Source organism: Bradysia coprophila (genome assembly GCF_014529535.1).
Source record: "Bradysia coprophila strain Holo2 chromosome X unlocalized genomic scaffold, BU_Bcop_v1 contig_26, whole genome shotgun sequence".
NCBI classification, from domain to species: domain Eukaryota; kingdom Metazoa; phylum Arthropoda; class Insecta; order Diptera; family Sciaridae; genus Bradysia; species Bradysia coprophila.
The window spans coordinates 3,816,867-3,844,478 of NW_023503313.1; the positions used below are offsets into that span (position 1 = coordinate 3,816,867).

General features: G+C 35.6%; 1 protein-coding gene across 1 annotated transcript in view; it reads right to left on the bottom strand.

The window, feature by feature from the left end:
• LOC119069360 (neuroendocrine convertase 2) overlaps positions 1–25,790 on the bottom strand; it is a 57,255-nt gene extending 31,465 nt beyond the window's left edge. Inside the window, exon 1 of the mRNA XM_037173433.1 lies at positions 25,124–25,790. Coding sequence (XP_037029328.1) covers positions 25,124–25,297 — 174 coding nt within the window. The 5' untranslated portion in view covers positions 25,298–25,790. The remainder of the gene's footprint in view (positions 1–25,123) is intronic.
• Between the last annotated feature and the right edge of the window lie 1,822 nt (positions 25,791–27,612).

Sequence of the window (27,612 nt, forward strand, 5' to 3'; positions counted from 1 at the left end):
CACGTCCTTGTTTGGAACTTTTTATTTTGCCAAGTGTAAGAGTTGCAGCCGTTGCGTCGCCCTCGGCAAAATACAAAATTCCAATTTCGAACTTCCAAACAATTACGTTTGCCATTAAGCTATGGAAAATAAGTTTTAACACTCATTGCAATTTCCGGGGTATGCAGCGAGTAAAATGATATTACATTGATGCTTGCAAATTGTTTTTTTGAGGAGTACACCTTGCCCCAAAAAACTTTTCAGTCATGAACGCAACAAATCTTCAATTTGCAACGTAATATACTACATCTTGAACTCTATTAAAATGTTTTTTTTACAATCCATATATATACTGTTCTCAAGTTATACGATAACTATGCATAACCTCGCTCATTGTACTATCTTTGCCATGAAGAAAATCATCTCAGATTTATTTTGCTCTCTACAGCATTTACCTTCATCTCCTTGTAAACAAACTTCTGAAGTGATTGATATACTAAATATAAAAGCAATGACAATGGACTTAAAATAAAATAATCCAACAGCAAACATATAGAAAACAGTGGTGGGTGTTCAACGGTACGATTCATTGATTTTGAAAATCAAGGTACAAAATTACGTTGATTTATCTTCTCATGAAATAATAAAAAAAAATTGAAAAAATTCTGGTGGAAATTGTGGAAAAGTTATTTATATTTTCCAGCAATCAAGGAAATCTTTTCAAACATTACTCCGATCAACCATTCGACAGAAAAAGGTATTCGGAGACAATCTGGTTCAACAATTGGTTTGAACGATGAGCAATTCACTTTATTTTATTATAAAAAGAAATATTTAAACAGACGGCACTTGATAAAGGCAATTCGTATGAGTTCTCTGTTTCTGAAAGCTTATTCCGCTTGCAATCATTAAACGAATTATGCGATGTAGAGACTTGTTTCTACATCCCTACATCCATAAAATGTATTTCAATCTGTTTTTTTAAATTTTATTATCAAGTACAGCACACTGAGTCGACATTCCTAAAGCTTCGCATAAAATAGTTTGAAGTTCATCAGAGTTCAATACATATAGCTTGTATCGACGGTCATTCAAATATGAAGGTAAATATAAGGTACACGTGCAACTTAATATTCATCGGTATTCACGTTTTGCGCTTAACTTTCAATATCAATTATGCAATAATGTCTCGAAACGCGTCTGTAAAAAATCCCCCATGAGAGTGTATCTGTGTGTATTTGAGGGTATTCGAATTTCACGGTGTCTGATATTCTTACTTTCATGCTTACGCGCACTTTAAGGATCACACAATGCATCACGGACCTTTGCGTAAAAATGGATTTTGAATAACATTTGTGATCATTGGTCAGTGTACATCAGAGGCGTATTATATACATTCGTTTGAGTTAGGGTGCACATAGGTGGTAACTTGTACAGATTGTGTAAGTGAAATGGTAAAATTTGTTTTACTTTGTTAAGTAGATAGATGAATTGCAGAAACATCGGAATGAAGGTATTTTCATCATCAGCAATGTGTTGTTGGAATGTTATTGTTAAATTACGAAGAATAAGACAAAATACCGGATAAAACTGGCGGTGCGATCAACCTAAAAAATATTTTACAAAGACATTGCATTTAATGAGATTGAGTATGTTGTGTGGGTTTTCCATTTAATTTTAATCTAACTAAAGTGTCTTTTCTGTTGTTTTATGATTGGACGGTGGTGGTGTATCCTCAGGAGCATATACTCACTCTCTCGAACTTCGTGTTGATGTCTTATTATAATTTCTGCGTTAAGAATGGGAACATGCTCTGCCGAAAATAAATAAAAGTTTTTTTTTTCTACAAGATTTCAACTTAATATTTTGTTTCAAAGAACAATATATTTTGTGTACTCGAGCCTTATTCTTTATAAAAATGCAAATTTAGATAAAAAAAAATTCTTTGACTTTTTCCAACGAAATTTCTCATCTTCTTTATCTATCGCTTGTTTACTTATTTCATCAATTCTAACAAGCGACAGGTATAAACATTACATATAAAGTAAATTCCGTTTCTTAATTCAATTTTTGTTTTTCGGTTACTTCGGTGAAATGTGATAAAATGCCGAGCTTAGTCGTGTTCTTTTAATTTTACCGTAAAAAGTTTAAATTCAATATTTAGTTGAATTGAGTTTAGACCCAGTCAGCTTTACACAGCTTTAGCGAGCGTTGAACGTTCTTTGGAGAATTCTAACGAAATATTGAAGAGTTCCTTTAGTGTACATGGTTTCAGCTTCGTTTTGAATACCTACAACATGTACATCTCGCTACTTAAACTGCTATTTTAATCGCAAATAACTTTCAACCGAATTTTCCACAAACATTTTAAATTTGTTTGAAGTTTTGTTTGGTGAACGAAATTCTCCGAAATTGTACAGCGTTGGTGGTTCAGTGCCGCAGCTAAATGGTATTTTCCAGGGTGAGGTAGAGTTTTTTTTGCTAAATATTTTCAGAGAGACCGTGGGTCGAATAAAACGGTTTTCATAACTTTTATTGCAAAATTTTGGAAAAAAAAGATATTGGATTTAGTCGACTGATGTAGCACCAATATCCGAGAAATATTACTGACTTTAAAAGTAAAGAAAAGCAAGTTTTTTTTAATAGAAACCTGTAATTTAAAGGAGCTAAAGAGTTGCTACGGTGAGCCAGATTCGCCACACAGTAGCAATCGTAGTGCTTCGGCGGCGGCGAGGTCGTTTTTAGTTTTTTTTTTTCGGCGGCACACGGCGCGGCTGGCGCCGGCGCCCGGCCCTAGTCTGCGTTGTAAAAAATAAAAATTACATGCGTCGATGGGTAAAATTGTACTCAGGATAAAAATATGTAAAGTCTCGTTTTCGTATGTTTATTGACCTCGGTTGCGCCTCGAATCAACATAATTCACACGGAAACCCTACTTTTCATATTTTTTTCTTAAATGTGTGTAGTGCAGAGGCGACAACCTGTAACTGAGTCACCATTAAATACTGTCGCAAAGGAAAAGTCTTGGAAATCCTTTGTAATCATCTCAGCATTTACAGCATTGATTTTCCGATTTGATACAATGCGAACTGATTGCACGTAATGAATAGAAATGCATTACTGATACTGGTCAACTTGTAGATTGCAAATTATAAGTCGTCTCTGTATACATAGAAAAAATTCAGAGGCTTGACTTATACAAGTCGACTCTTAAACTTTAAAGCATTTTAGTGATATTCCTGTTCCAGATCCATATGTCATGCAAAATATTCAATCAAATCAGAGCTTATTTCCTTGAATGAGGATTATTCAATCATTTTTATTGATATGTCAAGTTATGACGACACATCTTGAGAGTTAATAATGAAATCGGAGTAAGGCAATTATTCTGCGGAGAAATTCCATCAAAACCTTGACGGGTGTATGATGATGACGATGCTTTTGTAATGGTTTTTATAATCTAATCGGTTCGATGATCAGATTATATGTATGTGGATGGTGCATCCAATTGGCTTTCTTCTATGATTTTTCTATATTCTTTTGAAACAACAAAATTTTTATTTATTTTTCGCAGAACTAATTTATTATTTATTTACTATCTTCCATTTTGATAGGTAGGATTTATATATATTATGTCAATTCAAGATAATAAAAAAGAATGTTTTCCCCTACACAATGTCCTATATGATAGATGGATGGATAGATGGATTATTAAAATATACTCATGTGTGTACAATAATTTAATGATGACGCACAACAATGCCACACAACGTTAATGAGATTTTCTGTTGATAATGGAAAATGTGAAATATTATATTAAATATAATGTTGAGTAACACTTTCGTAACACATATATGAACGCATCGTCTGTTATACACTGTTATTCCCTTGACTGAAAGTCAGGGTCTTATGAAAGAAAATACCCTTAAATGTCCGTAACGCTAAGTTCACTATGATATTTTGAAAATGTTCTACATTGGCAAAAAACGTTAAATACAGAAAACGTCCGTACACTTGTTCCCTCGATAACTCGAGTAATTCTTAACCGATTTGCAAAATTTTGGTTTTAATCGACGGAGAATGAAAATCATGAGGTTAAGTTCGTAGATGGGCAATATTGGGATAATGAGATGGGAGTAATTCTCAAGAGAATTTTATTCCTTGTTACCGCGATAACTTCCCTAATTCTTATCAGATTTTCAAATTTTTTGTGTTATTCGACGAAGATTGAAATTCTTGAGGTTGAGTTTGCAGATGGATAATGTTAGAACAACAAGATTGGAGAAATTCTACACAGACGCTTTTCCTTGTGGACTCGATAGCTCGAGTAATTCTTTACCGATTTGCAAAATTTTGGTTTTAATCGACGGAGAATGAAAATCATGAGGTTAAGTTCGTAGATGGGCAATATTGGAGTAATGAGATGGGAGTAATTCTCAAGAGATTTTTTTACTTGTTACCGCGATAACATCCATAATTCTTATCCGATTTTCAAAGATTTTGTCTTAATCGACGAAGATTGAAAATCTTGAGGCTGAGTTTGCAGATGGATAATGTTCCAACAACGAGATGGGAGAAATTCTACACAGACGCTTTCTCTTGTTACCGCGCGATAAACTTGAGTAATTTTTACCCGATTTTCAAATTTTTTGTTTTAATTGACAGAGAATGATATTGGAGTAGTGAGTTTGGAGTAATTGTAAACATAACTTGTTTACCACGACATTTTTGCAACGGATTTCCAGAAAAATTTCTTATTTGACGAGTAGTGAATTTCTGGATTTCTGGTCTAACAATTAAGAAGTACTTCCCAAAAGAGTTTTTGCTTGCTTGAGAAACCGATAGCTCGAGTAATTCTCAGAGGCTTCAAAAATCAATTTCGACCAGTAGCGTAATTCATGTGGTTAAACTCGAACATTGGAATTTAATTGGACTAGTAATCTGGGATATACGACAATTTTTGCGTGAAATCCGTATTCTTAAAAGAATTTTTTTCGTTCCTAAAATGTTTGAACGAGTGTGAACTTTGTGGCCAGAGCGAAGCGAGGGCCGTAATTCACACGAATATTTTTTCAAGAGGTAGGCAGGAAATACGCCAAATTATACTCAGACGCTTTTCCTTGTTATCGTGATCACTTAAGTAATTTTTACCCGATTTTAAGTTCGTAGATGGATAATATTGGAGTAGTGAGGTTGGAGTATAATTGTAAACACAACTTGTTACCGCGACATTTTTGCAACGGATTTCCAGAAAAAAAAAATTATTCGACGAGTAAGTGAATCTGGATTTCTGGTCGAACAATCTAGAAGTCTAGAACAATCTTGCTTGCTTGATAACACGATAACTCGAGTAATTCTCAAAGGCTTCGAAAATCGCAGATTTGAAAATATTAAGTGTTTTCGACCAGTATCGTAATTCATGTGGTTAAATTCGAACATTGGACTTTATTGGACTGGTAATCTGCGATATACGACAATTTTTGCGTGAAATCGCGTTCTTAAAAGAAATTTTTCGTTCCTAAAGTGTTTGCACGAGTGTGAATTTTGCCAGAGCCGTAATTCACATGAGTTTTTTTTTTTTCAAGAGGTAAGCAAGAAATGCGCCACCTGTTCAGCGCTTTTAGTAGACTATATAGGAGACTCAACTTAGGAGTAAGACATCGCTCGCTGGACCTTCAACTCATAGCTCTTTTTGTTTCTTCGGGAAATTAAATAAATATGAGTAAAATGAAGCATGTGATGACTGCTGTTTTCTGAATAAAAGAGACATCACCTTTTCATGTGACTTTAATTTTGTGATCTCAAAAACACCACCTCATTTAAAAATGGTTAGAAAACTAAGGCTGGAATTATAGAAAAAAAATAGACAGTCAAGGGATCTGACCCACCCAAGAGGTGGGGCCTAGTTAAACAAGGATTAATAAAAGCTTACTGAAGTAGACGCAAATAATGTACAACAATGATCTGCTCTGTAAAGGAATGGAACATTATAATTGGCTCGAATAAATGTCCACAGAAAAACATTATTTGTATTGCTCGCCCATTTGGACAACGAACTGAACTGCGAAAACCAATACATGTTATTGCGTAATGGACACCCATTCATATAATAATTTGGTCATACTGACTTGAAAGCTTCGTTTCAGATTATAACGCCAACGTCTTTCAATGATTCTCTGATTAGTAGGGAGGTGCGGTAATCATGATTTGATAGAGAAATGAAACGCATTTATGTGTAACAAAATAATTTGAGATACAAAATTCTTCCCAATTCTATTAATCTTTTCGAAGAAGAATTTATATTTGAATCAAAAATGTACACTATATTGCACTTACCATGCTTACCATGTTCAAAAATAATCAACATTGATTTATTTTCATTTAAGTTCGCATGAGTACACTGTGCAAACATTATTCAAAAAATGAAACAAAACTAAACAAATCAAAACAAAACAAATCAAATCAAATCAAAACAAAACAAAACAAATCATGTTTCGGAAATGTGGCTAAACATTTCAAAGTCTGTTTTAAAGATTAATACTTGGATTTCGACTATCACTCTTTCCAGGCAGCATCATTGAGATTGGACTTAGAGGTAAACAAAGTAAAAAATTAATTTTTTTAATTTAAATTGTTTCAAAACAGCCAAAAACAAATTGTTTTTCCGTGGGAAATTTTATTTTATTTGGACTGTTTCGCGACCCAATACTTACAATATTTTTATGTTTCACTTTGTTTACCTCTGAGTCCAATCATAATTAAGCAACCATAAAAGGATAATTAACTAAATCCTAATATTAATCCTTAAAACAGACTATGAAATTTTTAGCCAATTTGTTGAAACATAATTTGTTTGTTTTGTTTTGTTTCGCTTTTTCGAAGCAATGTTGGCAACTTACAATAAAAGATCTCAAAGAATAATTTCGTGTGTATGAAAAGTCAATGTACACATGATTCTAGGATTTGTTTAAAAAAATCAATGTTGATGTGATCACTTTTGAAAAAATGTATCGTGAGTGCAATGGTGTTATGTTTTCGTTCGAATAGAAAACAAGGCATCAGAACAGTCGGAGCGTTTGCTGCGAATTAGCCCCGTACAACCCGTAATCCTATTTCTTCCGCAACCATAATACGTCCGTAGCCCTAATAAGCCCGGAACCCTAATACGTCTACAACCGTCTAATGCGTCTGTTACCAAAATGCAAGTCAAGTCAGGGGCACTTTTAAACTTTTCGAGAAATTACACACTTCTTCTGAAGTGTTAAATTACGTATCTATTCGCAAATTTGAAAAGTGTGTAATTACATTTTTGCAAGTACACACTTTTGAAAAAAGTGTGTAATAATTACACACTTTACAAAAATACGGAAAGGTGGAATAGCTTAAAATAATGTAATAAAAAATCCAAGACACTGACTTTGTGTTGGACAGGTTTTCTGACACACTCATCGGCCTCTTCAAAAACACCGTTAAAAAATCGTTCTGAAATTTTCCTCAATATGGCGCAATCTTGTCTGGTTTTGTATGAAACGTTTCTAACGGCCACATATTAAATTGAACGTGCAACTGATTCTGTAATTGAAGATGGGACCGCTTCAATTACAGAATCAGTTGCACACGATCTATACTTTATGGAATTTTATTGAACTATCAGATGATTCTTTCCGCATCCGCGGAATGTGGTTTTGCTGCCACTAATCGTGCGAGCGCTGTTTTGACAGTCTCGAATTGTCCATCTTTTTTCTGACAGAGAATTTTCAGTAATTCCACCGGAGAAAACTGTTGGTACTCTCCGACACAAGCCAGCTCGAAATATTCCAATGAGAATAAACGAAACTCTAAATCTGGGCATGCTACTCGGTTTGTTCAACTGAGATATCTGAGATATCTGGATCGAGCGATCGTAATTGTATTCTCTTAAGATTTCACCAAAACTTAAACAAATTTTGGTGAAAATAAATACAATGGCTCGGCGATCCGGGCTCATTTGAATCGACTATCAATTGAATTTGAAAGGTTAATTGATTTGGACATTAATATGAATTAAAATTGGAATTGAAGTAGACTTAGATGTGTCTGAGCGGATTGACTGACGAAGCTAAAAAGCTGACGATGATTGTAACTATGTCAGCTTACTTAAGTAGAAGTAGACACTAAAGTCAAAAAATAAATAAATTCGTTTTCAGCTTGAACACGTGAAAAGTAATAGCATGTCAGGAGTCGTGAAAACAGCTTTTCTGTGATAGCTTGAGATAGAAATGTTGCTAAAAGTTTCTAAATGTTGTAGGAATATTGGCCTTTGGCAGACCTTCATAAAGAGTATAATCATCGGTAAGGGCCGCCACCCGTTCTGGACTCAAAATATGTTAAATGTTTGGACATTTGGACACAGTTTTGGCGATATCACTCTTAACTGACTGTCACACTCGAATTCTTTAAGAAGTTGAATCATTGATGAAATAATTTCTTGTCGAAATTGAGAGAAATCTTCACTGAAATTTCCTTTGGAAAGCACATCTAGTCCTTTCATTAGAGTTATTTTTATGTTTATGAAAATGTGTAATTACACATTTTTGGTGCAAACACAAAAATGTGTAAGATTACACACTTTTTGAAAGTTTTTACACACAATGTGTAAATTACACGCTTAAAAAAGCCCGTGAGTCAAGTTGGGCATTGTCAAATTTACTGAAACTGTTCATTTTTAAAATTGCGCATAGCGCAATTACGAAAGCCCGTACGAAGTACCTTTCAAATAAAACCAAAAATTTACGACATTATTTTAGAAACCCAAAATTTTTTGCCAACTTTCCATTGGGTATTCAATTACCTCTCAAATGAAACAAAATCTAGCAAAATCGGTTGAGATTTACTCGATTTATGTGCAAAAAGCACTTAGGGCCGAGTAGCGGCCTTAGTGCAAGGGCCCAAATTTGAAACTTTTTAGCCCCGTACGAAGTACTGGGGGCTTATAAGATTAATATGCCGTTTGTAACACGTCGAATTGGAAGCAGACGGTAAGGGCAAAGCATTTGGTTATGTTCATAGATGACGAATCCGCAATAAAAAAAATGTCCGTCCGTCCGTCCGTCCGTCCGTGACCCCTATAGCTTGAGTAAATCACAACCTTTTTTCAAAATTCTTTTTTCCCCTATTGGTATCGACAAAAGTAAGGTCAAGTTCGAAAATGGGCATGGTAGGGTCGGCCCCTCCAGAGCTAGGGCCCTATAGGTGTTTTTCAGTCTTTCGACGATATCTACCGAAATACGCACGCAATAGCTGCTTGTGATATATCAAATGAAAGGTATTGACGAGTAGAACAAAGTTGCTGAACATTGTTTTTGGGTAAGATGCAACATGGGCTTGTTGGGAGGGCTCAAAGGTCGTTACTCGGCCCTAAGTGTTTTTTGCACATAAATCGAGTAAATCTCATCCGATTTTGCTAGTTTTTGTTTCATTTGAGAGATAATTGAATGCCGAATAGAATGATGGCGAAAAAAGTATCAAATTTGGGCCCTTGGACTAACGCTACTCGGCCCTAAGTGCATTTTGCACATAAATCGAGTAAATCTCAACCGATTTTGTTAGTTTTTGTTTCATTTGAGAGGTAATTGAACACCCAATGGAAAGTTGGCAAAAAATTTTGGGTTTCTAAAATAATGTCGTAAATTGTTGGTTTTATTTGAGAGGTACTTCGTACGGGCTTTCGTAATTGCGCTATGAGCAATTTTAAAAATGAACAGTTTCAGTAAATTTGACAATGCCCAACTTGACTTGCATTTTGGTAACAGACGCATTAGAGGGTTGTAGACGTATTAGGGTTCCGGGCTTATTAGGGCTACGGACGTATTATGGTTGCGGACGAAATAGGATTACGGGTTGTACGGGGCTAAGTCGCAGCAAACGCTCCGACTGTTCTGATGCCTTGTTTTGCCATCATTCTATTCGGCATTCAATTATCTCTCAAATGAAACAAAAACTAGCAAAATCGGATGAGATTTACTCGATTTATGTGCAAAAAACACTTAGGGCCGAGTAACGACCTTTGAGCCCTCCCAACAAGCCCATGTTGCATCTTACCCAAAAACAATGTTCAGCAACTTTGTTCTACTCGTCAATACCTTTCATTTGATATATCACAAGCAGCTATTGCGTGCGTATTTCGGTAGATATCGTCGATAGACTGAAAAACATCTATAGGGCCCTAGCTCTGGAGGGGCCGACCCTACCATGCCCATTTTCGAACTTGACCTTACTTTTGTCGATACCAATAGGGGAAAAAAGAATTTTGAAAAAAGGTTGTGATTTACTCAAGCTATAGGGGTCACGGACGGACGGACGGACGGACGGACATTTTTTTTATTGCGGATTCGTCATCTATGAACATAACCAAATGCTTTGCCCTTACCGTCTGCTTCCAATTCGACGTGTTACAAACGGCATATTAATCTTATAAGCCCCCAGTACTTCGTACGGGGCTAAAAATGTTTCGAAATATGTCAACAATCGGCAAGACATATTTTTATCTCAATTATATATTGTTTTAGAGAAATGCTTTTCATTTCTCTGTCAAACCACGATTCCCGCACCTTCTAGGTCTGACACACAATTTTTAATCATATCTTTTTCATAGGAAATACTAAGAAAAATGTAAGTTCAGCGCATATCGTTTTTGTTTGTTAGTGGAAGTATTTGTGTTTAAGGGACTTACAACGCAACGAAATACCGGAAGATTAGTAACAAAGGACGATGCACTTTTCTTATAGAGGTATCTCCAGATACATGTCATTGGAAAGTTAATTGTGAACAGAAATTTGTTACTTAAAACAGTTTTAAATTTGTTGATGTTCGCTGATATCGCAAAAGTAAGTCAGCAGCTGTTACTGCCACAGAAACAAGGCATCAGAACAGTCGGAGCGTTTGCTGCGACTTAGCCCCGTACAACCCGTAATCCTATTTCGTCCGCAACCATAATACGTCCGTAGCTCAAATAAGCCCGGAACCCTAATACGTCTACAACCCTCTAATACGTCTGTTACCAAAATGCAAGTCAGGTTGGGCATTGTCAAATTTACTGAAACTGTTCATTTTTAAAATTGCGCATAGCGCAATTACGAAAGCCCGTACGAAGTACCTTTCAAATAAAACCAACAATTTACGACATTATTTTAGAAACCCAAATTTTTTTGCCAACTTTCCATTGGGTATTCAATTACCTCTCAAATGAAACAAAAACTAGCAAAATCGGTTGAGATTTACTCGATTTATGTGCAAAGAGCATTTAGGGCCGAGTAGCGGCCTTAGTGCAAGGGCCCAAATTTGAAACTTTTTTTGCCATCATTCTATTCGGCATTCAATTATCTCTCAAATAAAACAAAAACTAGCAAAATCGAATGAGATTTACTCGATTTATGTGCAAAAAACACTTAGGGCCGAGTAGCGGCCTTAGTCCAAGGGCCCAAATTTGAAACTTTTTTCGCCACGTTGTTTTCGGTATTCAATTACCTTCCATAAAAAACTAAATCTAGCAAAATCGGATGAGATTTACTCGATTTATGTGCAAAAAACACTTAGGGCCGAGTAGCGGCCTTAGTCCAAGGGCCCAAATTTGAAACTTTTTTCGCCACGTTGTTTTCGGTATTCAATTACCTTCCATAAAAAACTAAATCTAGCAAAATCGGATGAGATTTACTCGATTTATGTGCAAAAAACACTTAAGGCCGAGTAGCGGCCTTAGTCCAAGGGCCCTAATTTGAAACTTTTTTTGCCATCATTCTATTCGGCATTCAATTATCTCTCAAATAAAACAAAAACTAGCAAAATCGAATGAGATTTACTCGATTTATGTGCAAAAACACTTAGGGCCGAGTAGCGGCCTTAGTCCAAGGGCCCAAATTTGAAACTTTTTTCGCCACGTTGTTTTCGGTATTCAATTACCTTCCATAAAAAACTAAATCTAGCAAAATCGGATGAGATTTACTCGATTTATGTGCAAAAAACACTTAGGGCCGAGTAGCGGCCTTAGTCCAAGGGCCCTAATTTGAAACTTTTTTCGTCACGTTCTTTTCGGTATTCAATTACCTTCCATAAAAAACTAAAACTAGCAAAATCGGATGAGATTTACTCGATTTATGTGCAAAAAACACTTAGGGCCGAGTAACGACCTTTGAGCCCTCCCAACAAGCCCACGTTGCATCTTACCCAAAAACAATGTTTAGCAACTTTGTTCTACTCGTCAATACCTTTCATTTGATATATCACAAGCAACTATTGCGTGCGTATTTCGGTAGATATCGTCGAAAGACTGAAAAACACCTATAGGGCCCTAGCTCTGGAGGGGCCGACCCTACCATGCCCATTTTCGAACTTGACCTTACTTTTGTCGATACCAATCGGGGAAAAAAAGAATTTTGAAAAAAGGTTGTGATTTACTCAAGCTAGAGGGGTCACGGACGGACGGACGGACGGACGGACGGACGGACGGACGGACGGACGGACGGACGGACGGACGGACGGACATTTTTTTTATTGCGGATTCGTCATCTATGAACATAACCAAAAGCTTTGCCCTTACTGTCTGCTTCCAATTCGACGTGTTACAAACGGCATATTAATCTTATAAGCCCCCAGTACTTCGTACGGGGCTAAAAATATTTTTTGATAAAATTTTTACAATGCCAGGAAATATTCGAATAGATTAACTGGGTCTCTGATTTACACTTCAAAGGGTCACTACCAGGGCACTTCATGTCACTACCAGGGCCTATTTTAGAGAAATTAAATTTCTAAAATTTCAACAATTTACCCCTCACTTTCTGTCAATTTTTCTAAAAAGACGAAACAACGAGTGTTTTTTTCGATCTTTTCAGTTGTTTTTATATCTGTTTGAGCTTGGCCAATTACTGTGGTGTGACACTTGATAAGAATTAGTAAAAATTCAAATTTTGGAAATTTTGAGAATTTTTGTGAATTTTTCGGAAATTTAGGAAATCCATTTCACTAAAATAGGCCCTGCACCCATGCATGTTTGGTGTCATTGGAAAGCTAAGACCAGTAGCAAATAGGGTAAACAGCCGGTGTCGGGGAATCTCGCACACGCGATCATAGTATGCGTCCTTTTACGACATGTAACGAAAAGTCATGACTGTGCGAGATTCACCACTTAGAGGTGAATCTCGCACACCATGAATTTGTGTGGTGTGCGAGATTACCCTACCCCAAACAGCCTTTGATGTTTTTGTTATTTTTTGTATGCATAAACCCAATAAGACCTCATTTGCCCCGAAAGTGCATGTAATTCGTGTATATGGAGATACCTCCATAACAAAAGGGGATGTTTTCAGTATTCGATCAGTTCATGCCACTGACTGGACAGGAGTACTTTAAAAAAAAAAAGTTTTGGCTTCTATGAATTATTACCTATCTAGGCACATACAGATGCGTCCGATTTCAATAGGACCGTTTTCAAACGAATTCCCTTTATACAGAAAAAAAATGACGTTCATTGATAATAACTGAGCAAGAAAACTGTATCAAAACCTCACTTTGATTGGTTTACATTTTGCTTGTGTATTTACTTTTGTCTTACTTTCCCACTTGGCCCGCCTTATAACCCGGCTCTGCTTGCGAATAGAAATGGAAATTGATTCGGAATTTCGGTATCGTTATAAGTTTTATGAGATACCTAAATGCTTAGACATTTTTGTTTGTCACGCCAATGCTGTTCCATAGTCTATTTACATGTCGATGTTCGAACACCTTGACTGACTTTCTTGCTCAGACTGCCTGATTGATCAAGTCCAACTAAATTATTCTCCTTTCATCGAAAATGAGTTTTCGCACTGTTGCGAACTTCGATATTGTGTTGGCTTAAGTATCAATTTCATTAGATTCAGTCATTCCAGATCCTCAACTATTAATTCCTTATCCTCAATAAGCCCCGGGGAGTGAGTCATAACTTCGCAAAGCCTTAAAAACTGATTCCCCAGTGCTTAGTAAGTAAAATAACTTATGTGCCACAACTTCTAGTTCGAATAGGAATTACGTAATTGTTTGGAACTTTGTATTTCACCTCGTTTGGTTGCATCACTCGTATTCGACTCGTGTCAAACAAGGGCGTAATCTCCTGTTTTAGGCACAAGATGTGTGGATTGTCACTCGAGGCCGTAGGGCGATTTATAACTCGGTGGAATAGATAACTAATATGCAACTCGGCATCATAATGTATTAAACTAGCTGGAAAGTGCTTTATTAGGCACGCCAAAGATGTATATTGTTACAATTCTAGTGCCTAACAATGCAATTTGCAGTCGATGTCAGAACTATAACAATTACGTAACTCAGTTCGATAAAGGATTTCCCGAGGAGTACCGCACTAAAAAGAGTTGCAAAAAAGTTGCATGCAGAAAAAAAGAGTTACACGCTTAAAAAGAGTTGCAAAAGAGTTGCAAATTCAGTGCGGTCCCCCTCGGGATTTCCACACAGTTTTTGCACAAGTGCGATAAAGTAGATAATGAAATTGCTTCGTTACATAAAGTGTTGTTTGAAACACGGTGCATAATTTAAATATTTCCTCCCACGTGTTTTCTGTGTGTGTGTACAGGTACACTGCTCTTATTTACATCCTTACAGTAGTAATTTACTAAAAATTACAACTGCAATATTGACATTATGGTATTGAGAGAATCAACACTGTAGTCATAAGATGCTTACTTGGTTAGTACTAGTCGACTTCTTCGATTTTGTTGCTTCGTCGCAACAACACCAAATGCCAAATTATTCTGATACGACAACCCTAAATTTCATTCATAAAATCATACACAACTGTCAATCTCGCGTCGGCAAAATTGAATTTTTTCAATTTTAGCCTCCGTATCTTTGACCTACAGCAATTCAGCACATTCACAAAAAGTTCTTTTGAAATATTCGGTTTGTTTTGATTATTAATTTTCAATTTTTTTGGTGATAGTTGCAAATATTTGTTTTTAATTTTCAGTGAATAAAATACAATAATTTTATTGTAAAACCAATTTAAATCTGAAATTAGTTAGAAAAACGCGAAATAAAAAACATAAACATAAAGCCAGACAAAGCAAACAAAAGTTGTAGTCATATTCGTAAAATATAACGACAAACGAATTTGTTATCACAAAAACTGCTTTTATACATTCCCGTGAAGTATCGCCAAAGTCAAATCGCCAAGAAAAAGTAAATCGCCAAAAAAGATCGCCAAAGTGTGAAGAACCACCAAGAAAAATCGCCAACGTGTGAAGAAACGCCAATTATTTGACTTTTTTCTTTTTGTCGTTTCTTCACACTTTGTGGATTTTTTTTGGCGATTTAAAAAGTTCTAAAAAAGTGACGAATAGCCAAAATAAGTCGCCAAAGTGTGAAGAACCGCCAAGAAAAATCGCCAAAGTGTGAAGAAACGACAAAACGAAAAAAATCAGCTAATTGGCGTTTCTTCACACTTTGTTTCTGTTGTACCATTGCCAAGGTATGTATGTGAAGTACAGGCGAATTTGAACCTGCGAATTCTACATTATAGTCAAGTAGTTATGACGATCACTTTTTAGTGATTTTTGGAATTACAAAAAATTCGCATCATAGAAACTACCAAATAAAAATTTCGTAGGTTTGAACCCGCGAAAAAAATCGCCCATTCAAACTGCGAAAACAAATACACAAAATTTGCAGATAAAAATCGCAGGATTGAATCATAAAAAAACTTGCAGGTTTGAGTTGAGATCCAACTTACCTCAATTCCTAACTTTCTTCTCGCCATAAAAGCGTGTTGTTGGTTCCTAGGGAATTCATCCTTTTACAAAATGTAACGTGCAGGAGTTTAGTTCGTCCCTACAGAATTCATTTTGCGAAATGAATACCAATTTTCATTGTACATAAAAAGTGTTTTAACACGCCGAGCGATCCGGCCCATTGCCCCGGAGCGAAGCGGAGGGCCGCAATGCGAACCGGGCGCCGGAACGGTGTCGGTAACTTAGGAGTTATTTTTTTCTCTCGCGCCGTCTAATAATTAGTCCTTTTACAAAATAACACGGTAATAAAATTTCAGACAGAGAAATACTCCGCCTTAAATGGTGGACATGTATCTCAATTCTATTGGTAGTTTATTATTTTTTATCGGTAGTATTGAGTTAAATTATCGGTCGTTTATTACCATCCTTTTTTATCTCCGTTTTTCAATTTTTTATCTACCGTTTATTGAGATCGCTTCCGAATGAACAGGTGCATCGCCCTCGTGTCTTAATTACACATCTAGAGTACTTCGCACTCAATGTAATAAATAACTAAATTTCAACAAGTCGTATCTTACTAAAACAAACTGCCGGTGTGTAGCGCGCGATCTCAGGATCCTGGCGCTAGTTTTATGCAACTCAGCTCAGCATCATAATTTTCGAAATCTGCGGACTTTAGATGCCTCTGTTGCATAAAAGGTTCTACGAATCTCGATTCAAAGTGCTTTATAAGGCTTACTGTGTGTATTGAGATGTGTACTCATCTAAGGCCCGATAAATCACTTTGCGCTCGATGTCTTTCAAGACTTTAAAATCATGATGTGATGATAACAAAAAAAATCCAAAGATAGATATATACCGCAAACTCTAATATTTTCCTGAAGAATGAATTTAAATTTTAAAGATTTTTTTCATTTTGTCGTTTTTTCACACTTTAGTGATTTTTTTTCGCGATTTGTCAATTTTTGAGAATTTTTGTAGTCGCCAAAAAAAATCGTCAAAGTGTGAAGAACTACCAAGAAAAATAGCCAAAGTGTGAAGAAACGCCAAATATTTGATTTTTTTCTTTTTGTCGTTTCTTCACACTTTGGCGAATTTTCTTGGCGTTTCTTCACACTTTGGCGATTTTTTTTGTCGTTTCTTCACACTTTGTCAATTTTTATTGGCGATTTAAAAAATTCTCAGAGACTGACGAATCGCCAAAAAAAATTGTCAAAGTGTGAAGAACCGCCAAGAAAAATCGCTAAAGTGTGAAGAAACGACAAAATGTGAAGAAACGCCAACATTTTTTTTTTGGCGATTCGACTTTGGCGATACTTCACGGGAATCTTTTATACGCGCAAGCATAATATAAACAAACAATAAACTATTTAATCTATGACGCCATTCTTCGACAAGACTTTTTTTTCTTCTACTCAATTTTTCGTTCTTTAATTGATTTTTTTTCATTACCATTTCAGGTATGTGACAATGCGGAGACAGATACAGAGAAAGCTACAATCGAGAACACACAGAGAGAAACTATCGAATTAATGAAGACAACTATCGAATTAATGAAGACTTTCATTGACGACCAAAGATTGCGAATTAACAAAATGAATAGTGAAATAACGACAATCAGAGAAGAGCTAAAACACACGAAACAGGAACTGACGACCACAAAGTTAGAATTAACGATGGCCAAAGAGCTGAATAATCCACAATTGACGAGAATGTCCGTAAGTAGAGTGGAAAAGTATTTTTTTTTTCGGTTAATAACTTCATATTTAGGGATAGTGTAGTGGCATTTCGTTTCTAGCCTTCCTATGGAGCCCACCAAAAAAATTTTATGGTTCAATTTTAGGCATAATCAGTAGACAGTCTGAGTCTGAGTCTTCATTTTCCATACATATTTCCATTCTTTTCCAAAACTTCTTCCGATAATTTAGAACCATTTATTCTCTCTTCAACAGAACATCGATTTGATTTTCACTTTTCCACGGCTTTTCATTTCAAATATTTTGAGTATACTCGCTTTTTTCTTATCATTCACCGGCAACGACAGACGCTGAGTCTGAGTCTCTGATTGGGACAGTGATGAACCATTTCAACAATTGCGTGTCTGTTGTCGCTGTGGAGAATAGTGGGCTGAAAAAATCACTTTCCTATCGAGGTACAAACAACGTTTTGTACATCGAATAACTGAAATAGACAAAACACATCAATTTACTTGAAAACACACAACCATCACATTCACCATATTTAATTTGATCAATCACATAGCCATGAATAAACTCATACAATTCTTTTACATCCTTCATGCCCCGAAAGTGAAATTTTCAGACCTCAAACTGTAATGAACTACCTACGGAGCACCCAATGTAATATACTATTTCAATGCTCTTTATTACACACCGACCCCAAAATAAGTTTTTACTTTTCCATTCATTTCATTCGGTTTTCAGATTTGTGATTGCTCGACAAAAAAGAAATTGAGTTCCATAGACTCAAGAACTTATTTTTATAAATGAATTTTAACTGACTATTTAAGCTTTGCTGCATATGAACATTTTATTTTTGTAATAAATTGAAGTTGATAAAATTGTAATAAATAAATGGTTTGTCTTTTGTTTGTCTCTACTACGCCGAGAAATTTATTACAGCGAGGATTGAAATATATTAGGGAAAAAGTTCAACATTTTTACTGCACAGATGGAAAATTATCGAATCTCCTCTGTACCAATGTGGTGCAATTCAAACAATGGATCATTTCGTTCATTTCTGCCCAATACATCGATTCGAAGGCGACATACACGAAATTCATGAAGTAACCGATAGAGCTCGTAATTGGGTAGAAAATTTAACCGTTGATATCTGAGTCTGATTGTGATGGAATTTATTTATGTGATACTAATTTGTAATCGGAATTTCCTATATTATTGTATTTTGAAAAGTCATTGGAATAAATAAATAAGCAGACGATTTCTTAGGTCCTACCTAATGGTAACGTTCACATTGAAAATTTGAAAATTAGAAAACTTTTTCCGCATCACGTAACATTTATTTTTCTCCCAGTTATATTCGTTTATGGTGTCGCATCTATCTAATACACAATATTTGAATTGAAGAAATAAGCAGGAACAAAAATTGTGTTGTTAGTTTGTATTGGATGGTTATTGTAGACTTACATTTATTGAAAATAATAACAAGTAAGGCAACTAACGTGGCACACCCGTTACTCATTTTTGTAAATATTTAAAAATTACTCATTAAAATTTATTCCTTTGACTGTAAGTCAGGGTCTTACGCCAGAAAATACCCTAATAACCAAAGTCGTATGAAATCGTTTGAAATGTATGAAAAAACGATAAAGAAAAATGTCCTCTGAACTCGTCTGAACTAAGCTTTACCTCAGTGCAGATGGGTTGTTTTAAAAATTTGAAAATAAGGAAAAAATGTCCTCTGAACTAAGCTTTACCTCAGTGCAGATGGGTTGTTTTAAAAATTTGAAAACAATATTGAGACTACTACAAATATTGAGATCACAAAAATTTGGGACTAAGGTTGTAATTTTAATATAACAAAAATATTTGGCAGTACTCAGTAGGTACTCAATAGTATGTTACGTACTTGGAGCTCGTTCAGGAACGATTTTTTCTTCACTCAGTGAAGATTTGACGATTCGTTTAATGTTACACTAACAGTTGTCTGACGTTTGCCGTTCAGATACGTTAGTGAAAGTTACGAGTAAATTTTCTGTTTATGTTTACATTCCCACAGAGGGATTCTTTTGAATTTCGACTGACCGAAATCGGCGCTATTTTTTCAGGGACTTCTTTATATATGCCTGGTTAGGCCTTGGTGCCTAGGCCCCAAAACAAGTCTAAGATTTTTTTGATATTCCGAAAAAGTCGAAAAATGGGGTTTCGTAGTCCGGATTTCTTTTCCGTAAGGTGGCGAGGATACGAGTGTGTATGGGTTCGTTGGAAAGCTGAGGTCGAGTACGCGTGTGGAAATTTTGCTTTCTTCCCGGTATCAGAGTCAAATTTCCCGGTATCTAAAATCGTAAATTCGATTTTTCGCCACATATTTTTCGCGATTTTTTCGAAAGAATTTTTCTGAAAACTTCCCGGTATCCAGGATACCGCAGGTAGCGTGAATTTCCACACGCGGTCGAGTACTCTCGGGGAAAATATTAATTTCAAAAAATTGTATGATAAACGGCCGAATGACTTCCGAAAAATTTCTCAGAATCGATGGAACGTAGGTGAACTTTGACGAGGGCTGTGACCTCCACCTCACTAATGCAATTATTTGACTAAATTATTATTTATTATGAATGTGAGGACCACAACTTTACAGTGATACTCACTTGCGTCCTTAACTTACCTTAACGGACCAACTTACTAGACCGAAAGTGGAGGGGAACGGAACTTACATACAAAATGAAGAGGAAGGATAATCTTTCGGATCGATGAGACCGGGCCAAATGTACTTATTCCCCGTCTGAAAAAAGCCGAGCAACATTTCCAGTGTATGATCCAAATAGTCGACGAGAAGATATCTTGTTCGTATATAATTGCGCGTATCCAAGATTTCCCAAATACGCTCCCCTTCCGTTTCGAACACATTTGCCGGCAACATGAAACTTGGTGGTTCTGTACGCAAAAACCATGCTGCCATTTGATGGACGTTTTTGGCATTTTGCACTTGGATGAATGCCACTTCGTGATTAATATCAGCGCTCTGATGTACTCGACAGCAATATAGCAAATACTGTCTGCACTGTGGTTACTTGCAGCCCCCAGCTCGTACAGGATTACTTTTAGCACAACATCCGTTTATATGTAAATCCATTCTATGAAAATGTTATGTTAGGTCGGTGTCAGATCGATTTGACACCGGAAAATCTCTGTTCTTGAACTGTCAACGCTGGCATATCGATTCATCAAATGGTCCACATAAATCGAAATGATTTATATCCGCAGACCACAACATATCCATTGTAAATTCACTTCACCGAAGTTTCATGACATTTGGGTAACACGGGTAACATTTCACGACCAAAATACATCGTGAGAAATCTAACCTCACAGTTACACCTGTCATCGTTAACTGAACGAAACTCAGCGAAGAAAAAATCGTTTCTGAACGAGCTCCAAGAGTAAGTGAGTAAGTGAGTAAGTAAGTGAGTCATGATAGCTCGAGTTTGAATGTGTGCAAGAGTTTATACTCGAGTGTGAATGTGTTTGTGGAACGAGTGGAGGCGAAGCTGGAATGAGTGAAATAACCATTCACAACGAGGGTATACACGAGCGCACACATTCAAACAAGTGCATTTGACTCACTTGACCAAGAACGTAACACATTTTAACACATTTGCGTTCGGTAGTTGAAAACACAAGCAATAAATCAGAGTTTTAACGATGGCTAAAACGATTCTGATCGTCTACAAATTAACGAATATAATCGTTAACTGATCTGTCCTAGTATGTTGTTGATTATTTATGCAAAAATTATGGCAAACCAATCGTTCACTTCGAATTAAACATATTTTTATTTTCGTGTATATCACGCAAATAAATGATGAAAATCAAATTTGCCTATTAAAATCTTAACAGAACAAAAAAATTAATTCGGCCTACTGATGACTGATATATCAATAGATGAAAAATTGTTGCCGTGGATATTTACACCAAGTACTTTACCATCACTGCAAACAGTGACTGTAATAGTAGATTACAAAGTGTACATAATAGATAAGATGCTCCTGCACCTTGGCCGAGACATAATACTCAATTATTGAAAATTGTTGTTAAACAATAATAATAAGCAATGATACAGTCAGAGGCAGTGAAATTTCAGCATGTATGTGTTTCATCTGATCCACATTATTGTAAAACAGCTGCAGCGAACTCATGCTGAAATTTCACTGCCTCTGACAGAATTCCAAGATATGGCTGAGATATTGGGGACATTTTCGGTATAAACACCAAGAAGCAAGCTACTAAAAAATACATCATCATCATCTTGACCACTATCATCACCACTATCACCATTGATGGAACAGAACATAAAAAATCTACTCAAAAGTGGAGGGGTGACAAACCACTTCAAGTGGTCCACTTGGACCGAAAGGAATAAATTTTACGGGTTGAAATGATGAAATGCGTCTCCCCTCGAAATCATTTCTCAAAAATTGGCGATTTTTTTCACAATTTTATGCCCACATCTTTCTAATGAGCAAAATTTTACCGGCCGCATATTATAATGCTTTTGCGAGTGCTGTAAGTATAGTGAGTGATAAGAAAAGTATTTTCCAGTTTGTCATGAAATTCGGAAATTTTAATACATCAGTTCAACTAAAAGCCCGCTAATGCACGAAAGTGGATGGGTAGCTCAACGTAAATTACTTTTTCATGTGTCGGGGCCGAAAATGAGGGAGTTTTGAGATTTTTCTCTGGTTTTCGACCCGTTACATGAAAATTTTTTTGAGTATCTGTTTTGGACACTTCGTTCACTTCGTTCGGGCTACAACGAGCGAAATTGCCTAAAAACAATCGTCCAAAACAGATACTCAAATAACTATTTATGCCAAATACTGCGAAAGTTTGTATTTTCGGTCCTCAAATGGTGACCGAAAGTAAAAAAATTCAGGCCTTGGGCCGAAAGTAAATGTCACTGTCATCATTTTACTTTCGCCCCGTGGGCTTGCGTATTTGCGGGCCGAAAGTAAATGTCACTGTCATCATTTTACTTTCGGTCCTCATATGTCTCGAAAACACATGTTCACTTGATTGAAAGTACGCATTGAGTGTAGTGTTGTGTTGACGATAGCCAAATGTTTTGTGAGCAAGTGAATGTATGTTTACAGTAATTTCATTTGTTAAATTGTTTTTATTTTTATACCAGGGGGCTGCCGCCCCCTGGACCCCCGCGCTTTTCGGCATTTTGGTGTTTCTACAGCAAATTTTGTTGATAACTCAACAGTTTAATTAAAATTATGTTTTGTTTCGGACCGAAAATACAAATCTTCCGCAGTATTTGGCATAAAAAATAGTATGCATCACTCGGGGCAAAAGTAAAAAAATTCAAATCGTGTGATTGCCGCCCTTGCCTGGGCGTGGGCTGCAAACTTCACACGTTTGATTTTTTTTACTTTCGCCCCTTGTTATGCAAAATACTATTTTAGCTCTTGACACAATATTCTAAATAAATTATTAGACATTTTTGCTTGGATATCTATGCAATTTTTAGACATTCTTTTTTATCTTTTTCATTCCCTTCTTAAATCGTTGGACTATTGGATCCACTTTTTTTTTGAATATTGATGAAAAAGTACGCACATCGATTAGATTAGATAATACGATATTGCCAATTTACGTAGAAATATTAGTCTCCATAAATCAGAGTTCGCCGAAATACAACAAGAAATTTTTACAACGTGTGATTTTTCACCCTCGATGTAGTTCGAAATGCTATATGAATACGGAGGAGCGTAAAACCTCGTTGGGATATCTTTAAAAATTTTGGAAATTTATAAGATTTTTAAGACAGCAGCTTTTGTTAACAAATACAAAACGTGCAAGAGGTTGCATTTTTAATTACATGATCGAAGCTTTCATTGAACTTTCAAAAAAAAAAAAATCAATATTTTTTCCGCCGACGTTCCGGTACCGGTAAAGTTTGATCAAATTTTTTATTGTAAAATCGGGAGCATTGTCGAACGTCTGAATAAAATTTGATTAAGATATGAAGATTGATTACAGAAATATTTAGTTGCACGAGTGTAATTGACACGAGTGTTCGTCGAATAACGAATCCCTTAATTATGAATGGGATACTGAGATCCCGTTGTTTCTTAAAATGAATCTTTGTGGATACTGAACCCGTAGTTCCCATTGGGTTGAAATTGTTTTCGAAAATAGACAAAATCCTTTACATCACCCTTTCTACTGAGTACTAAGTTTTCGCAGTTCAAAATTCTCATTTTAATGAAGTTGGAGGTAGAATCTGTTGTGGCGTCTAGACACGTACGGTGACTGGACATTATCTGCTTGTGACATTACAAAATACTAATAGAAAACAATTACTGATTGCGCACACGAACTACGTATAAAGTAAATAAAAAATTATTTGATTGGACTTAATTTGGAAATGTGACGTGAGATTAAAACCATCCTACTATTCAACCTATAATTAAATTGAAACTAAACACGCGGTGGTTCCCAAACAATAATTCGATTCAAGTAAATAAGCTCTAATTAACGCATCATATGGAATAAAACATGAAAATTATTGCTTATAATACGTCAAGGGACTTTCCTATTAATTTAAATACAGAAAAAAGTACCATTCGGAATACACATTTATCTGCGGCACTTTTTTTATCTCTCACTCGTTTGGAAACATATATAAAAGACTCATTTAATGATTGTTCATCTTACATTTCCAAAGGATTATTCTTATGTCGCATTAGCAAAGTGTCGAATGCGAAAGAAGAAACATATCTCTCCATTTATTCATTTCATAGCGAAAAAAAAAATATTGGAACATTTCGTCAATAAATCATCGGATCATATTTATGTCTTGTCTGGGGATTACTTAATTTAAGATTCGAAACCATCAGTATGTGGAGTGCGATATTACGGTCTATGTATATTACAATGTTTATGCTTAAATGGCAGTCTAATCGCGTGGCAGTTTTATCAGTAAACAAGTGTAGTTGTAATTATTTACCTGATTGACAGTTGGCAATAAAATATTAAAAAGCTTTTGTTCCCCAAATCGACTCACATCAATATAAATCATTTCACGTTTCTCTCTTTATTTTACTTTTTTTTCGGTTGGAGTTTATACCAACTCTTCGATATCGAAACCTACGCAATTATATTCACATATATGTACGTACGTATGTTGGAAAAAGAAACACCATACATTAGAATATAAAACGTCAGCAACATTTACCACCTCTATAGAGAAATATAATTATATACACACTTCTCCTATATATATGTGCGCGAATTGTGAATGGCATACAGGATTATAAACGGTATAAATAAAATGTATAATAAACGTATAATAAACAGTTGTCCGAATGTAGTGGAATAAAAATTCCCAAGTATAGAAAAAAAGGAACTTCGAAAATTCGAACAGTAAACGTAAACGTAGTTAGATTTTTTGTTTCAACAATCAGCTCTTATACGTTACATTCTACCGAAAATACAGGAGATTATGCGGATCGTAGCTCTACCAGTAAAATAAATCGAAGAGGAAAGCGAAAAAAAAAGTAAAATCTTGAGACAATATGGTTTTGAAAATGTTTACACATAAGCCGTGTGAAAATGATTTTGGCTCAAACGAAATGTATTGCATTGACAAAGAAAAGAAACGAAAAAAAAACCACTTACAGGTCCTAGATTTTCGAATCCATTCCGTGTGGCTAGTTGATGTGCCTCGTCGTTATCAACGTTACGCCGAAATCGTACAAGAAATGAACTGGTAAATATATCACTTCTCGGTGATGAAAATACAGTATCAGTCCCACAAATCAGCCCGAATAGGCACAACCATAACAATTGCATTGCACAGATCGATGAATTTTAATGAATATGCACGTTGTTTTCTGTTTTTATAAATTGTTGGAGTCTTTTCAATCTATCCGTGGTTTATCGATATATATCTCGCGAACACTTTATCAATCAAAAATATTTTTTTTTTTATTAATCAAAATCGCACTTTTCTAACAAAATTAGGAAATTATTCGGATACGTTCTTGTCGAACCGATGAAAATAAATTTTAAAACAATATTTGCTTTACTATAAAATTAAAAAAGTTTCTTTTTTTAAAAAAAATTTGTTTCAATGCGAACAAAATCTCAAGTTCATGTTGTTGGCGTTTCGTGTTCAATTTCACTTGTGCTTTTGATCGATTATACACACTAATCTGTTAATACTAACTTCTTTTGCTCTTTTTTTTGTCTATGTGGAAAACCGTGAAAATAAAAATGTCGTCGAAGCACACCGACAGTTGAATGGTGAATGATGTTTTTCTTTTTTCGGTCTTCGATCGAAATGTCTATGCATAGGGAACGATTGTATAACTATGTAATAAATAAAGTAAAATTCGTGAATGTAGTGCGCGGATTCATACGAGAAAATTGTTGTGCACCCGCATTCACCCCCTTTACTTCCATTAATATTTGCGAGTGTGTTTGTGCATAACAAACAAAAAGCTTTGATTGTGTGCAGCATCAGTGTGAGATGGTATTCGCTGGGCCAGTATTTGTATGCATTATTTTGCCGGATAGTTATCGCATCGGGTGATTGAGCATATTTGAATTGTCCATTCATACACTTATTCATCAAGTCGAAAAATCCCAAATTCCATATAATCGTTTAGAAACGGTTGTTATCGTCGTTATAAATTAGCGTTAACCACAGCATAACGTGTTCTTGTACAGGAAAATCTACATTTAAACAAACGAAGTAAGAGATTTTGTAACAAACATCTGACGATACGTCAATCAAAAAAAGAAACAGATTTAATCATTACATTGAGATACGCTAGCATGGAAGACATGTAAGACGATCACACATCCGAGCCCTTATTTATAATTTTGAACTCTGTCCTACTGTCTTTATTTTCGAGCTTTTTTTCCACCACCGACAAAAAAGTATCAATGACGTCATTGGGTAAACGTATCTTACACACGTAAAATTATATGGACTCGAGTGTGTATGCGTAGTTGTAACGCGATGAATTTAGTAATATAAAGTTTTATGCTGTTTTCTTTAGCTCTCCAACAGAGAATCTACTTGCGATTCAAATTCTTCATTATGGACGATTTAAAGTACGATAGAGCTGTGTGTACAGAGGAAATTATGTTATCTGAAAGCTTAATGTCTTCTTCGATTCATTTTCTTTCTTTCTTTCTTTTTTCAGACAGAAAGGAAAAAAAACGTAAAATTGTGAATCGTAAGGAGGAATAAACATCTTTCGAATAATACGCAGCTAGATGTTCAATGCATTGATTCGTGCTTGCAATCGATTCTGATTTTTATTTTATAAATGAGTCGACCACAAATGACGCAATTATTTACATGCAAATAAAGGATTGAGTTGGAAGTCAACTTGTGTCATGAAGGATTGCGATAAAAATGTTAGTTTTAAATGAGTTATGCTGTCTATATGGATATAAACAATGCGCGACGCTAGGATTGTGGGTACTGTTTTTGTTAAGATCCAGGTGTTGAAAGTTAGTTAACTGTGCAGGACCTACACTTGAAATGTTGATGTGTTTTCTCAATAGCCGAGTGGGAAGGGATCTTTACTCAAATGTGCTATTATGATTATCAATCGCAGAGAAAAGTGTTGTCGACGACAAACTGTTGAAAATTCGACGGTAGATTCAGGTCTACAGTGCCTGTGTCATCGACACTTTATTAATTATTATGCACCTGTGTCCAAGTGATTATTTTGACGAGTTAGTGATTGTGATCCCAAGCCGAAGGCGCGGATCATAATCCAATTCGTCAAAATAAACATTTGGAGATAGGTGCATATCATTTTTTATGTGTCGATTCAAAGATAAACCCAAACTTCCTCTACGAGCTGATGCATAATATTAGTCTTACCACACAGAGACATAAAAAAAATATTCTCACGTCGTCGTCTGGATTTCTTCGTATAATTCTTTTGCTAAAGAACGATATGTACCGTTGATGGCGAAACTTTTATTCGGCATCGTCACGGATCGGTTGACTTCAAACAAGAAGTACCATTTCCATCATTTGTCCCATTGATAAGAGTAATGCACTAGTATATTCAGCCTTTTGAAGTAGTTGCGAAAGTTGTTGCAAAAAATACTTTCCTTTTACGAATTTTGCAACTATTTTT